Below are 16,942 nucleotides of genomic sequence, written 5' to 3'. Positions count from 1 at the left end.
GATGTTCCCTAAAGCACTCTGCAAGAAGGCATCCAGTCTCCCCAATGTAGAGGGGACCGCATCGGGAGCAATGGATACAATAAATGACATTGTTGGTTGTGCTGGTAAAGCTTTAATAGATGTGGAAGGCCCTTTTGGGACCTTGGATGGAAGTGAGGGGGGGGCTGTGGGCACAGGTTTTGCAATTCCTGTGGTGGCAGGGGAAGGTGCCAGGAGGGGAGGGTAGGTTGTTGAGGGGCGTGGACCTGACCAGGTAGTCACGGAGGGAGCTGTCTTTGCGGAAAGCAGAAAAGTATGGGGAGGTGAATATATCCCTAGTGGTGGGGTCTGTTTGGAGGTGGTGGAACTGTTGGCGGATGATGCAGTTTATGCAAAGGTAGGTGAGGACCAGGGGGTCTGTCTTTGTTACGGTTGGAGGGGTGGGATTTGAGGGCGGGGTGCGAGATGTGGATGAGATGTGTTGGAGGGCATCTTCAACCATGTGGGAAGGGAAATTGCGGTCTTTAAAGGAGGAGACCATTTGATGTGTTCTGTGGTGGAACTGGTCCTGCTGGGAGCAGATACGGTGGAGGCGGAGCAATTGAGAATACGGGATAGCATTTTTGCAGGAGGTAGGGTCTCTGACCTATCACCTTCATCCCCACCCCCATCCACCTGTTGTACTCTTTGCTACCTTCTCCCCAGCCCCCCCCCCCCCCCCCCCCCCCCCCCCCCCCCCCCCTTATCTCTCCACCCCGGAGGCTCCCTGCCTTCATTCCTGATGATTTTCCTGCTCCTCGGATGCTGCCTGACCTGCTGTGCTTTTCCAGCACCACTCTAATCTAGAGTTACATGTCGGCCAGACGAGATACAATTGGCACTTTCCTTCCCTAAAGGACATTTTAAGCTCAATTGACTTGTCAGACCATTTTGTCCTTAGACCTTTAGCTGTAGGAAGCAGAATTATTGATAGTAACCTGAAAAGGAGGCAACAGTTCAATGCTCATTACCCTGATTAACTCTTGACTCTGTATGGTATTCCTGGAGGAAACAGTTTTCTGAGGAATTGCTGAAAACCTCACCCAAGTCTGAAATGAGGAAACCAGATAGATTAACATATATCTCTGGAAATTGCAGTCAGATGCTCTTTCTGTTCATTTGGATTTAATGCTACGATAGAATTGTTCCTGAATGAAAATGTGTGAATTGAGCACTTCTGTGAGGCAAGCTGATGGCATAGAGGTATTATCATGAGACCTATTAAACCTGAGACCCAGGTGATGTTTGTATTCATGTTCAAGTCCTGTCATAAATTTGAATTCAATGTCCACATCTCTTTCCACCCCCCCCTCAAAAAAAAGTCTGTGGTTGAGTCTGGTGATGGAACTGTTGCTGATTGTTGTAAAAACCCATCTGGTTCACTGATGCCTACATGTGACTCCAGACCATCGAAAATGTGGTTGATTCTTTTTGCCCACTTGGCAATTAGGGATGGGCAATAAATACCCATGTTTAAGGTAGCAGGATGGCCCAGCGGTTAGCACTACAGCCTCTCAGTGCCAGGCATCCAGGTTCCATTCCAGCCTCAGGCAACCATCTGTGTGGAGTTGGCACATTCTCCCCATGCTCCTGTTTCCTCCCAAAGTCCAACTTTGTGCAGATTAGGTGGATCAGCCATGCTAACTTGCCCACAGTGTCCAGGGATGTGTGGGCTAGGTGGAAAAGGATATGGTAGAGGGGTGGGTCTGGGTAGGATGCTGTTCAGAGGGTTGGTGTGAACTTTATGGGCAAAATAGCCTGCTTCCGCACTGTAGGGGTTCTGTGAGTCTACAAGGTCACTTATAATTATAGCTTTGTTTGTTATACATAAGTACAAATCAGGTATGCATCTAAATGCACCACTTAGAAAAAAGCTGTTGAAAATAGCTATAAATACACTATTATAAACTTGCCCACTTCGCTGAGATCTTTGAAGTGACCACCTACTTCATTTTGGTCATTTACAATGGTTATAAGCCAGTTTCACTGATATTGTCATGTTGGTAATTACCGAAGTAGTTATTTACACCTTTTATAATGCCTAGTCAAACATATGTGAAGCTAATTAAATTTGTCCACTTGGTCTTGTTCCCTTTTCTGTAATAAGTATTAACTATGGTAGTGACCTTATTTCAGTGACAAGTTTTTATTGGTAATTAATTAAATTTAATTGACCGATTTTGCGTGATTTGCAGCTACTGGTTTAGCACCCATATTTGGTTTGTAGTACTTGAGATTTCTCAGCTGACACTTTCAACAGGAATATTTCCATCCAGCAAATATTATGTTGATTTACATATAGATTGCCTTTTTTTTAAGGGCTGTTCAAATATAAAACACTCCTCACTCAGTGATGTGCAGCTAATAATTGATGAATTTGCATCATGGTCATATCCCTAGAATTGATGCATTCTGTAAAACAAGAGGCCTGTATGTGAATTCATATGGCTGATGCATTTTTAATGAACCAAGTGACTTTAAGTGAACCAAAAGACTTTAAATATGAAAGCTGCCAGACAGGTGGAGATTTTTATTGCTCTATGTTTCATTCTTGATGTATGTTGAGGGAGCTAATGTTTCATGCAAGTTGTGTCTGATATGTGTTTACTTTGATTTTTAAAAACACAACAACTTTATTTATTCTGGAAACTCAATTTTTAGGTTTGCATTTGCAGGAATAGGAGGTCGTCATTTGGCCATTTGCGTCTATTTTGTCAATCAGCTGTATTGTCCCAGATATGTGCCTGTGCTCTATTTCCAAATTCTCCCCATGTGTTTTTTTTAAAAAACTGTTTCTATCTTGAAAATTTAAATTGATCTACTGCCCACAGGTGGAGAGGATTCCAGATATTTCACATTGTGTGGTAGGGGGCTCCTTGATTTCATTCATAAATGGCCTTCTGATTTATTCTGATACAGTTTCTGTATCTGTTCTATCAAGATTTTTTTTAAACCTTCTAAACTCCGAGGAGTATAAGTCAAATTATGCAACCTCTCGCATAATTTAAGTCCTCATGGGTCTGAATTTATTTTGATGAATTAATGTTGTTACATGTACCTGTATTGTTATATATTCCCTGTTTTTGGTACCCAAAATTAAGCGCAGTAATCTTGATGGGGACCTGACTAAATCTGTTTTAAAGCAATCAACATTTTCTCACTTTAGAATTCATCTCGCATTATCTTTATTGAATCAAAGGTATCTTGCTTTAGTTTTTTTCAACCTGTCTGTTATTGATTCCTGATTTATGCATGTGGATGCCCAAATCCTTTTGCTCCTTCACTAATCTTAGTCTGACCATGTTAAGTAAATATTTGTCTTTGATCCAAAGCGGGCGACCTCATTCACCTCCACCTGCCACTCTTTTGCTTATTCATTTAACTTGCTTACATTACTTTGTAACTTCTTGTACTCATCTATACAATTTGGTGTATCTTCTATTATGTAATTTGCAAATTTGGATTTATAATTCTCATCTAATTCAGCGTATCATGAAAAACTGAGTCTCCATCTGTAAGGAAAGCCATTTGTCATATCCAAGGATAAGTGTTCTTCCCTTTCTGTCTCTGGCCTCCCATCCATTATCAAACCATTTGGTAAGGTTAATTCCAATTTGATACACTTTTAAGTGTGATTCAAACAATGATGCCATATAAAAATGTAGAAATGAAACATGAAAACAAGTTCAGTTTTTCAGAAAAGGGAGTTACATAGTATAAAGTTAGAAAAAAATTGTTAAATTTTCTTTTTTCCCCCCCTCTTTTCCACCCTCTAGTGTCATCGTGTATAACCACTTACAAGAAGACTCCTCCACCAGTTCCACCAAGAACCACATCTAAACCATTTATTTCAGTTACAGTCCAGAGCAGCACAGAATCAGCTCAAGACACATACCTCGACAATCAGGACCACAAGAGTGATTTAAACAGTCAGTCTGGTCTCAGTAATTCTTCAGATAGCTTGGATAGTGCCAGGGCTCTGAATACAACTAAAACGGGAAGTGTCATTGCTCCGGTTCGTGAACAGTTAGACAACCAAACCCAACACCGAAATGCCACTGTAGCAGCTGAGAAGGGACCACTAGTCATTGAGGAACCGAAGGTGGAAGTTATTCCAAAAAGAAAGCTCTCTTCCATCGGGATACAGGTAATTTCTGCCTCATTGTTTTCAGGTTTAAATTGCATTACTTCATAGTTCTGTTGGCTGGATTGAATGCAATGTTAAAAATTTGTTACATTATTAAAACCATGGGTAAACTCTTTCAATTTTGGGTTCTAATATTTGATGGGTAACAGCTAAATGTGGGAGAAATTATGTTTTTGGTGGTGACTCAAGACTTGTCAAGGACTGTCTTTTTGGAATGTGGCAAACAAATTTGGATTTAGTTAACTAGGTGTCATACTCTCCTTATAAAAAGTGTCATGGTGCTGCTACTTCAATAATGCAAAGCAGTTTTACAGATCCATCAATACAACTCGGCAGATGGCCGCGAATCCTAAAATCCTATGGTGTGTCACTGTTGGAGTTTATCCAAGGACACTTGAAGTTATATTTTTGTCTTGTCCTGCAGTGGGAATTCAGTTCTGTATTGCTCCTTTGGGTCTCAAATTGGAGCTATTACAATATCAACACTGACTTAGAGGTGCCGGTGTTGGTCTGGGGTGGACAAAGTTTAGAAATTGTACAACATCAGGTTATAGTCCAACAGGTGATGAAGAAGCAGCGCTTAGAAAGCTAGTACTTCCAAATAAACCTTTTGGACTATAACCCGATGTTGTGTGAATACCAACACTGCTAGTTTTTCAGTGATTTTAGCCAAAAGAAGAGTCCTAAGTCTATTCTAAGAACAGATTTGATTGTCTGATAGAATTGTCACATATTATTTCTGTAATTCAATGATTTATTAGCAAATTATTTCTGCATATCAATGTTTTCTGAAAATAGATAATCACTTTCCTTTGGATAGCTGATAGTGCCATTCAGAAGTTAGCATTGGGTCTTGGACTGCATTTCCAAGGTTTCCTGCACACATTTAGTAATATGCTGGTTTTAGACTTTATATATGCTGTTGTTTTGTTGTTTGTAAAATATGACCTTTTTTATTGTTGGATCACCTAACGTACTAAAATGTATTTCTGCTGTATTTCAAAAAAGAAAACGTATGTCAAATTCTGCAATCTTTAGCACTCCTGCTTTATCGTGCATTATTCCTCCTTTATTTGTGTTCTGCAAAATCACCCAAAGGAGAAACATGGGTAGGCCATTTTCCAGCATTTTCCTTTGAGTGTGAGTAGAAGGGTGGTATGGATAAGCCTGTACACCAGTGAGCCTGACGGTAGTGGTGGGCAAGTTGTTGGAGGGAATCCTGAGGGACAGGATGTACATGTACTTGGAAAGGCAAGGACTGATTAGGGATAGTCAGCATGGCTTTGTGCGTGGGAAATCATGTCTCACAAACTTGATTGAGTTTTTTGAAGAAATAACAGAGGATTGATGAAGGCAGAGCAGTAGACGTGATCTATATGGACTTCAGTAAGGCGTTCACAAAGGTTCCCCATGGGAGACTGATTAGCAAGGTTAGATCTCAGGGAATACAGGGAGAGCTAGCCATTTGGATACAGAACTGGCTCAAAGGTAGAAGACAGAGGGTGGTAGTGATGGGTTGTTTTTCAGACTGGAGGCCTGTGATCAGTAGAGTGCCACAAGGATTAGTGTTGGGTCCTCTACTTTTTGTCATTTACATAAATGATTTGGATGCGAGCATAAGAGGTACAGTTAGTAAGTTTGCAGATGACACCAAAATTGAAGGTGTAGTGGATAGCGAAGAGGGTTACCTCCGATTACAACAGGATCTGGACCAGATGGGCCAATGGGCTGAGAAGTGGCAGATGGAGTTTAATTCAGATAAATGCGAGGTGCTGCATTTTGGGAAAGCAAATCTTAGCAGGACTTATACACTTAATTAGATTAGATTCTCTACAGTGTGGAAACAGGCCCTTCAGCCCAACAAGTCCACACCGCCCCTCCGAAGAGAAACCCATCCAGACCCATTCCCCTACCCTATATTTACCCCTGACTAACACACCTAACACTGTGGGCAATTTAGCATGGCCAACTCACCTGACCTGCACACCTTTGGTTTGTGGGAGGAAACCGAGCACCCGGAGGATTCCCACACAGACACAGGGAGAATGTGCAAACTCCACACAGACAGGCGGGAATCGAACCCAGGACCCTGGTGCTACCCCCTAATGGTAAGGTCTTGAAGAGTGTTGCTGAACAAAGAGACCTTGGAGTGCAGGTTCATAGCTCCTTGAAAGTGGAGTCGCAGGTAGATAGGATAGTGAAGAAGGTGTTTGGTATGCTTTCCTTTATTGGTCAGAGTATTGACTACAGGAGTTGGGAGGTCATGTTGCGGTTGTACAGGACATTGGTTAAGCCACTGTTGGAATATTGCGTGCAATTCTGGTCTCCTTCTCATCGGAAAGATGTTGTGAAACTTGAAAGGGTTCAGAAAAGATGTACAAGGATTTTGCCATGGTTGGAGGATTTGAGCTATAGGGAGAGGCTGAACAGGCTGGGGCTGTTTTCCGTGGAGCATCGGAGGCTGAGGGGTGACTTTGTAGAGGTTTACAAAATCCTGAGGAGCATGAGTCGGGTAAATAGACAAAGTCTTTTCCCTGGTGTCGAGGAGTCCAGAAATAGAGGGCGTAGGTTTAGGGTGAGGTGTGAAAGATCTAAAAGGGGCAACGTTTTCACGCAGAGGGTAGTACGTGTATGGAATGAGCTGCTAGAGGAAGTGGTGGAGGCTGGTACAATTGCAACATTTAAGAGGCATTTGGATGGGTATATGAATAGGAAGGATTTGGAGGGATATGGTCCGGGTGCTGGTAAGTGGGACTAGATTGGGTTGGGATACCTGGTCGGCATGGACAAGTTGGACCGAAGGATCTGTTTCCATGCTGTACACCTCTATGACTCTAGTCTAAAACTTCTCAATACTCTGTCCCCCCGCCCCAAATCTTTATCTCACATATATGTGCTTTTTATTTAATGATTATGTACCACACATTTTATTCTCTCAGCAGCAATTGTCATGTTTATTGTTGTGAAAAGTCTATAACTTAGATTTCCCTCTCCCTCTCATAACTGTTCATTTTTGACTGCCCAAACACATTTTCCCCCTCATTCCAGCTGTCCAATTCTGTGCTTCCAGTATACATGTATGAGATTATGTTTTCTGTTGTTCACAATCTTTTTAAGGTGCAAGTTGACTTATGTTCAATTATTGTCTTGTTCCTCCTGATAACATTTGTCTTCAGTCAGTAATGCGTTTGAAATTTTACATCCTCCCAATCAAACAGGGTGTAATCTACTAAAACAATTACAGCAGGACATTTTTGTCTGAAGTTCAAATAATGCATAATGGCCTTCTCAGCTATTGGTGTATTAGTTCGTGTTTGAAATTCAGAAGTGTTTATTGTCAATTAGATTGATGCTGACAACTAGTTAACTGCATCAAATCGAGAATGTGGTGCTGGACAAGCACAGCAGGTCAGGTAGCATCTGAGAAGAATCGACATTTTGGGCAAAAGCCTTTCGTCTGTAAAGGTTAACTGCATGGAGATGAGTCTCCGAGAGCTTTTTTCTGAAGAGGACCATTATATTCATTTTCCAATATAAGATTTTTCAGTGACTTATAAGACCAACTTAGTGTGGTCTCTTTAAAACCAAGTTGAGTATTTTGATGTTTCAAACACAATTACAGGGAAAGAAAAGGAATAGACATTTGTCAAATTCTATCATTGATTTGTGGCGGTTTCTTTCTTTTCAGGTTGACTGTTCCCAGAATTTGATTAAGGAACAAGATTCTCAAATCATCAACAAATTCCAGTCTATTGGAATACAAGTGGAAGACGAGTGGCAGTGAGTGAAATTAGTTCAACTAAATGAATTGATTGTATCTCTTTTCAAAAATGCCACCATTTCAGCACACCCAACCTCTCCGCTATTAGCCTACTCATAGGCCTCTCTACTTGCATTGTACCTCCCTGGAAATAATCAATGTTGTCATTCTTTTGAGTGAGCTTTTTTCCTGATCTTTGCCTTTGATTTCTGGTATAGTGAAAGCAATGTTTTTTTTTTGTGTAGTACCCTTAATGTAATAAAGCTTGCCAAGGAATTTCCCAGAAGCATTGTAAGCAAAAGTGGATCATTGAGCAATGTAAAAAGATATAGGGTCAAATGAACCAAAGGTTGGTCAAAGAGACAGGCTTTAAGATAGGTTTCCTTCTTGAAGACAAAGTGGAAAGGTGAAGAGAGGATAGTTAGGCAACTGAAAGTGCAGCTTTCAGTGGTGGAGCAATTAAAATCAGAAATGCAAAATAAGTTGGAATTCGAGGAATGTGAGTATCTGAGGGGCGTGAACCTGAATAGGATTGTAGAGATAGAGGGGAGTGGGAGTACCGAGGGATTTGAAAGTGAGCATGCAGTTTTAAAATCAGGCCACTGCTTGACAGCGAATCAGTGTGGACATTGAGCTCAGGGATGGAGTAAAGGAACTTCTTGTGAGTTGAGTCAAGGACAGCAGAGTTATAGTGACCATATTATAGTGGGTAAGATTTGGGAGTCCAGCCAGGAGTTTGCTGGAATAATTCGCGTCTAGAGGTAACAAAGATGTAGATAAGGGTTTTAGCAGCAAATTACTTGAGTCAAATGTTTTTTGTGATGAGACAAATGAGATCAGACCCTTATCTCAGGGCTACATATGATGCCAAGCAGTTAGACTTGATCTTGGACTGTTGCCAGGTAAACTTGCTTTGAAGGAGTTTCCATTATAATATAGTTTTATTAAGATTAATAGAAAAAGGTTGTAGTAAGCATTTACCACCGTGTTCCTTAAAAGTATTCCTGAAAATATCACAGATATTTTCAAAAGGTTCAATCATATTTTTGCTATGTAAGCAGTGGATTGCTGCAACTGTGCCATGCTGTGAAGTCTAAATAAGCTTCCTAGACATTACTCAAATCTGAAAGTTGCTTGATGATTGCCTGAGCCCCTTCCCTCAGCACAAATAATTTTGAGCAGAGTACAAATGTCACTGCATTTTGTTTTACAAACTTATGTTGATTAGAAGCATTCAACTAAATTTGTACACTATAACCCCTAAAAATATCAACATACCCAGAATTCTGAAGTTCATGTGATCAACAGATCAGAAAGCACTTAAGTCAGGCAACTCCACATACATTAAGTCAACCTATTTGGATGTGTTATGACACACCTCTGGAGCAGATGGGACTTGAACCTGGGTCTTCTGGCTCAAAGGTAGGGTCACTAACACTGTGGAGAGCCCTTTGCAGTCACTTCTGCATTGAGTTATTTCATCTTCACTGGGATATTGTTGAAATTAAAATTAATCAAGCAGAGGAGAGGGAAGTTTATTAATTGGTTCGTGCTGTCACTGATTTTGGTTAAGTGTGTCTTGATGGAAATGTGCACATCTTGGTATTATAGAATGTTTAACTCTAACATATAGGTTATCACCTCATTTTGCAAAAGTGTGTAGAAAGAATATGTCACAAATACTTTTTCTTAAGTAATCTTTGGATTAAAACTTAGAGAATTTCCCTGTAAAGCATAAGTGTCTGTATCTTCAAAAATGACTCAAAAATCACTAACTAAACAAAACTATTGAATGGGCACAATTTTGGAGTTTAACAAAACAAACCCATTAATGGAAATTTAATTGGGAGACCACTTTTTGGGGCAATGTACAAAGAATTTCTCTTGAAGTTTAGTGTTGCGTATGTTTCTGAATCTTCCATCTCTCCTGTCGATGCTGTCTCCTGCTCAAGTGACTAAGTCATGAGTTCAAAATGGGTGTACTGTGTAATCCATTGCATGACCAAGTCAGTGCTGAGAGAGGATAGAGTTTAAACGTGGCAATACCTGTTTATTTCTGAAAACTGACCTTCTTCCTAAGATTGTGGGAAGTTTTACCAAGCATAGATGCATTTTCCAATGTTATCTTCATTTTAAAGAAAAACAAATATAAACTTTTGATCTCTGACAAGATGTGTACATAATTTATACTGGAGTGATAAACAACTTAAGCTGTTTCACTGTGTTTCTGGGTTAGAGTTCAATGGACGTTCAATCCCTTTTTAATGTATTTGCTTGAGATCAGATTGTTTTTCATTTTGCAGTTGGCTCACCTAAGAGGAGGACCTAATTAATTTGAAAAATTGTGTCATTATTTAAAACAGCATAAGCCGCTCCAGCAGCATGACTTCAAAACAAGAAACTGACTCTGAAGCACAGGAATGCAATTCAGCTGCTGGATCCCAAGACAAAAGCAACCTGCTTTCGGATTCAGCTCAGCATCACAATGCCTCAAATCCTGAACCTGCGGTACGGCAGCATGCAAAAAGCTCCCAGACAAAAAATAAAGCATTAGCTTATGGAGATAACTTAGATCCAGCTCTAGATCCATCCTCATTACCACCACCGGAGCCATGGTTAGAATCGACTAACAATCTCCCTGTTGAACCAGTGCACACTACTTCATGTCGTCGGGATGGCTACTGGTTCTTGAAACTGTTGCAAGCAGAGAAAGAAAGAATGGAAGGATGGTGTCATCAAATGGAGAAAGAAACCAAAGAAAATAACTTATCTGAAGAAGGTACATTGTCTGGAAAATAGTACTTGCGCTCACAAGTCCCAGTATTGTTGTTGTTCACTAAATTAAGTTATATTGTCTTGATGTCAAACTCCACTTTATAGCCAAAGTTTTTTTTTCAACCTAATTTTGTAGTTCATTTCTGATTTTCTTTTATTAACGATCACTAAATTTAAATATCAAATATTAAATAGCAGTAAGGTGAAAAGGGATGGTTTTGAAATGAGACTGGATATGTCTGAGTGGTACAGTTCCTACCAAGGTAAGTACCATATTTCATAAATGCAAAATAAGATCCTTATTCTTGAGTACATAAGACCAAAGTGCTTCCATTATCTTAAACTATCCTGCAGTATTTCAGCTCTAACGAGATTTTGTAGGGTTGGAACATAACACTGGAAAAGGCTAGGTCATGTCCTGCATTAAACTTTGATAACTCCAATAAGTTGCGACCCTTTTGTCCCCTCAAACCATTTCTCAGTTGACCTATCATGTCCACTGTGGAGTTGTGTAAGGAAGGAAATGTCATCTTTCATGTACAAGACTTGGTTATTAGTTTTTGCTTTTATTGCAATTGGTTTTAAGTGAAGAAAACATAAACCAGAATTTACACTGCTGATCAATAACCCTTGCTATCCCCTTTGCCCCAGCAAAATGTAAGTCGTGATCATTGTGCTGGGTGAATTCAGCTGAGACTTTCTCTGACTGACAATAGACTCATTGCACTATTAATAGAAATGGAAATGACCTAAAAGTATAAGCACCCATTGGCTATTCAGCCTCTCAAGTCTGCACTTCCATTTAATTCCATCATGGCTAAGTTAATTTCATTGTTCGCACCCATTCCATATATCTCATGATTCCATAAGAGATCAAAAAATTCTCAATCTCTGTGGGAACATGTCATTAATGACAGACCATCCAAATGAAATATATATTTGCTTTGATATGAAGACCAAAATTGCACGAGGTGTAGAATCACCACAGCATAGGCAATAAAAGCAAAATTTACATTTTTGCACCCTAATTCCTTTGCAGCAAAAACCAACCTATCATTTACCTTCCAAATTGCTTTCATGCTAACTTTGCATTCCCCAAAGATACCCAAGTCCCTATGAATATCAACGTTTACAAGTGCACGCCTTTTAGAAGTAGTTCTGCTTCTCTGTTATTAATACCAAGTGTATAGCCTCACACATACTCCATCTACCACTTCATTACCTACTCTCATAGCCCATTTATAGTTTTTGTGCTCTCTCCACAATATATATTCCCATACAACTTTCATCCATAAACTTACATATATTACTCCTAGTTGATTTGTTTAAGTCCATGACATAGATTTTAATAATTAAATCCCAGCATTAATCCTTGCAACACTCCACTAGTTTCACGCTTACAGCTTGAAAATGCCCTATACATCCCTACTGTCAGTTTCCTGGCCATTTAATCAAAACTTCATCTGCGCTAATGTATAATGTCCAGTTCTGGGAACTATGATCTTTCCTCTGAGCATTTTGTATGGCATCTTTTCAAATATCTTTTGGAAATTCATGTTTATACATCTAACGGTTTCCCTTTCTCCACACTATAAACTACATCCTCAAAAAATCACACACAAATTTGTCATCTAAGTGAAACTTCTGAGATTAGATTTCAGCATTTTCCTAATGGTTGATGGAAGTCTAACTGTCCTGTAGCTCTCTCTTTTCTGTCTGCTTTCTAAATTGATTTGCAGAGTGAAGTTTGCTTATTTTAATCCACTGGGACTATTCTAAAATCTTTGGGAGTTTTTAAAAATAATGAACAATGTCCACTTTATCTGCTGTTTTAAAAAAAGACCATGTATGTAGCCCATCAGATCCTGGGAAATTGTTGACTTTTTGTCATTGTCAGTTTAATGAAAATTTTTTTCGCTACTAATATTAATTGCCTTCAGTTTCTCGCTGTCATAAGTTTACATGGTTGCACTTTGGTGAGCTGCTACAAGAGTTAACCTATATTAATGTCACAGGAGAAGTGTATTGTTTTGGGAAAGGAGAGAAGTTTGGAGGGTTAAAGATCAGCCTTGTGTTGTCATCTTGACTCTTGGGCATTTAATGAACTGGATGTTTAATTGTCTGAGTAACTACTTCCAGTAGATAAATGGGTTGCTGTGCCATTGCAATAAGGCCAGCTGGGGAAAAAGAAAACTGCAACAATGTTTGCTTGTTCAGCAGTCTATGCTATTAACAAATATTAAGATTTCATGCACCTCATTGACTTGAACTTGACTCCTTTTGATCTTTACCTGTAGTATATAGCTAGTTACAGGAATGACAAAGGTATTGAAATTTTTCAGTCAGAGTTGTTTTCTTCAGTTATTAAATTATTACAAGCAATCTTTTAAATGTTGGAACTATATATTTCTTTGTTTTTTTTCCAGATGCTATTAAAATAAAAACTTGCATAGGTTCGTCTTGCATAGTGACAATAAAATATGGTGGTTAGGCTTTCTAGTTCATATTTAGTATTATATAATGATACTAACATTATATATTGAATATACCAATTAGCTTACTTTCCCTGTTGCGTTCAGCACAAAGGTATAAGTTTCCCTTTGCTGTAAATTTTAATTTATGGTTGGCCACAGAACCAGAATTTGGGATTGAAAACAGATCAGCAATACAGGTATATTTGTGCAACTGTATTTTGCTAGATTTTAGCTTAATTCCCTTGAAAAATCCTGGACATTCTTTGTAGCTGATTCGAATGTTTTTAGTTTCAACTATTTAAAAATATATATATATAAAATCATAACTGTACAAATGGCAAGAAAATCATTTACAGCTGGTAAAAGTTTGATTCTAGTACTGTCTTACAGTGTTGATATATTATTGTTTGTTTACACCACTTATAACACTATACTACTAAGCACTCTCAGGTTCAGATGACTTACAACTGTGTTCACTTTCTCTAGAAGGAACCTGGATCAGTATCACCTCTACTACCCTTGAGTAGGTGATGTCTTCAGGTCTAAGCATAGGGCTGAAGGAATGAAGAGTATTTCTGGAACTACTTCATAGCTGTTCTCATCCTCTAACACATTGCAGGAAGTGACAGGAAGATGTTTAGTATTTTAATGTACATTTGAAAAGAACATAACAGGAAGCTATGTAGAATGGAAGGTAGGTAGAACAGCAGAATTTGGTGTCTAGCCTTCAGATATTGAAGGGAAAAAGTAGAAAACTTCAAGTGAGGGAGTTAGATTCTGCTACAGCAATGTAATGCAAAATGATTTTAAATCTTTTTGTTTTGCCCTGTGTTTTCTTGCCTGATCTTCAGATTTTTAATTTTAACACTTTATTCATTTTTTCAATATAGTACAGAATGTAGCTTGTTCTACACATGGAAAATGTTCATTTGTTTTTTCTTTAGTCCTAGGAAAAATCCGAAGTGCAGTAGGAAGTGCACAACTTCTGATGTCCCAGAAATTACAGCAGTTCCATGGTCTCTGCGAGCAAAATCTGGTATATATATATATATTTTACACATCTTCTGCATCTGAGTAATTTGATTGTAATTATGAGCATGTATTCTAATTGGATGCAATAAGATAAAATACTTAATTGACTTAACATTGTGAATTCTGAATTGTGCCACATCATTTACAATAAGCAAGGGCAATTCTTCAGTGATTTTGCAATAATGTTTGTCGGTTCTCCCAATGACTCAGTATGTAAATTGAAATGCACATGCACATTACAAACACAGGCACACACTACCCATACCCTCGCATGGGACTAAGCTATGCTGAGCAGGAAAATCTTTGTTTTGTTGCACAAACAAATCCTAGCACATGGTTGGGAAGGGAATTTTGTCCCTAACTATGTGTTGGGCAGGAAAGAGCGAAGAGTAATCAAACATTCCCTTTGTGACTTTTCATTCAGTGAAACCTGCTGCACAACAAGCATGTGCCCTCAGCTTTATCTGTAGGGGCATGGAAGGAAGTTGTGTTAAACCTGTATAAAACACAGGCTTGGCCTCTAAATGGAGTATTATGCCTAGTTCTTAGCATCACGCATTCGGAAAAATGAGAAGGCATTAGAGTGTAGGAAATATTCACGGAGTGGTTCCAGGGATGGACATCAGCTATGTCAATACATTGAAGAAGTTGGGATGTTCTGGGAGGATAAAAGCTGCAGAGATTTGACTTCAATCCTGAGGCCCTAGACATGTGAACAAGGAGAAACTGTTCTCATTGATGCAAAGATTGAAGACGAGACAGTCTTAAAGTAATTGGCAAAACAAAATCGGCAATTTGGTGACCTGATATGAAGGTTTTTCATGCAGCCATTGATTAAGGTCTGGAATGTACTGTGATTGGAGGCAACGTCAATCAAGGCATTCAAGAGGTGAATTGGATGATTGTCTGAAGTGCAGTTACAGTGACCATATCAGAGCACCAGCTTCATCCATTTAAACAAATACGTTGTATTCACAAGGACTATCTATTTTTAGATCTGTGCATTTCTTCAGCCAGTTACAATTTTGATTTTTTTTTTTATCTAGTTCTCATATAATTTATCAACTATTCCCTCTGTAATTTATGCACTGCCAATTCAGTAGATGAAGATATGTAATCAAGAAATTTCAGTAAATTTGATTCTCAAATTCTGATGTGGATAACTGATTGTAGTATTTAGTTTATTGAATTTTGCCAAACTTCTCTCTCTTCATTGATGTTTGGGGAGGGAGGTCGATAGAATATTAGGCAGGGTATACAATAAGTGGCTGTCAGTGAATCCCGTAGACTTTGATTTTTGAAAAAAAAGGCAAGTTCAATATCGACTCTGAATCTGACCTTGGGAATGTTGATTTTGCGACAGTAATTTTAATTGATATAAAATTACAAATGTAGAAAATTTAGACAATTTCAACTTTGTACTTACTGTTAACTATCTGTTTGTTGTGTCACGAAGGGCAGCTCTTATATAGTATCAAGAATCCATTTTTTTCCTTTTTCTGTTCTGCACATAGGTTTATTGGGTTTAACATTACTTAATACTCAGTAATAGAACGAGTGCCAAAAAGAGATGATCCATTTAGCAAATTTAAGAAGCAATAAAGGACCTTAAGGTGGGCGGCACGGTGGATCAGTGGTTAGCACTGCTGCCTCACAGTGCCAGAGACCTGGGTTCAATTCCCGCCTCAGGCAACTGTCTGTGTGGAGTTTGCACATTCTCCCCATGTCTGCGTGAGTTTCCTCCGGTTTCTTCCCACAGTCCAAAAATGTGCAGGTTAGGTGAATTGGCCATGCGAAATTGCCTGTAGTGTTAGGTGAAGGGGTAAATGTAGGAGAAATGGGTCTGGGTGGGTTGCTCTTCGGAGGGTTGGTGTGGACTTGTTGGGCTGAAGGGCCTGTTTCCACACTGTAAGTAATCTTACGGCACTACTTGGTGTATTTACAGGCTAACAAATAGTGGGGAAACTGGTATAGAAGCAGTTACTGAGGGTTTATGAACTCGAGTGACAATATTAACAACTGCGGATTCAATGGGCTGAATGGTGACCTGCACTGCAGTATTCTGCGATCTGTTGCATGCTGTGTGAATGAGAAGCATGCTCACTTCATAATTCAAAAACTCATTGGAATATAACTTTCCCATAAGACCTCAGCAAAATTATTGCTCAGGCTGTTGCATTATACTTTGCTGCAATAATTTTTCTCTGTGCATTCACATTCTTTCCCTGTGTAAATGCCTCTTCAGCAGTAGCAGCCTTTTCTGAGTTTGAAGTAGATAAGGTGTCCCCCTACAGGACATTTTTTTGTGGTACATCAGAGTTTCACTGAACAGCTGGTCCAGCTGAGCTGGCTCCTGCCTTAATACCGAATGGATAAATCCCACATCTTCCAAAATAACCATATTTTAGCATGTTATTCATCCTACGTAGAAAATTCAGACATCATAGATGCATTGATTCCACATTGTTGCATTTTGAAGTTCTTTATTAAGTTTTGAAAACCTCTTTGAGGCTTTGTTAAATCTGAGTTTTGTTCTGTGAAGTTCTGTTGAGCATTGCACATTCAAACTACAGTTGTTTTTGGTCACAGTTACATCTGATTTATTTTGAAATGTTTTCGTATATCTGCTACTGCCTTTACTATTCTTTTATGAAGTAAGTTCCAGTTACCTCCAAACACTATAAGAACAAATTCCTTAAATCCTTTCTAAACCTCTTGGTCTTCAAGTTAAATCTA

The 16,942-nt window shown here is 39.0% G+C and overlaps 1 protein-coding gene across 3 annotated transcripts in view; it reads left to right on the top strand.

Annotated features, from left to right (window-relative positions):
- LOC122560192 (disks large-associated protein 4-like) overlaps nucleotides 1-16,942 on the top strand; it is a 590,484-nt gene that overhangs the window by 563,787 nt on the left and 9,755 nt on the right. For all 3 annotated transcript variants that reach the window (XM_043710587.2, XM_043710586.2, XM_087994822.1), the window contains 4 exons: nucleotides 3,795-4,165; nucleotides 7,854-7,945; nucleotides 10,289-10,704; nucleotides 14,119-14,210. In XM_043710587.2, the coding sequence (XP_043566522.1) occupies nucleotides 3,795-4,165; nucleotides 7,854-7,945; nucleotides 10,289-10,704; nucleotides 14,119-14,210 (971 nt within the window). The remainder of the gene's footprint in view (nucleotides 1-3,794; nucleotides 4,166-7,853; nucleotides 7,946-10,288; nucleotides 10,705-14,118; nucleotides 14,211-16,942) is intronic.

The sequence above is a fragment of the Chiloscyllium plagiosum genome, unplaced genomic scaffold (assembly GCF_037043375.1).
Source record: "Chiloscyllium plagiosum isolate Xiang-an unplaced genomic scaffold, Cpla_swu_hap1 HiC_scaffold_15, whole genome shotgun sequence".
Taxonomy (NCBI): Eukaryota; Metazoa; Chordata; class Chondrichthyes; order Orectolobiformes; family Hemiscylliidae; genus Chiloscyllium; species Chiloscyllium plagiosum.
This window is presented reverse-complemented; position numbering and strand designations above follow the sequence as displayed.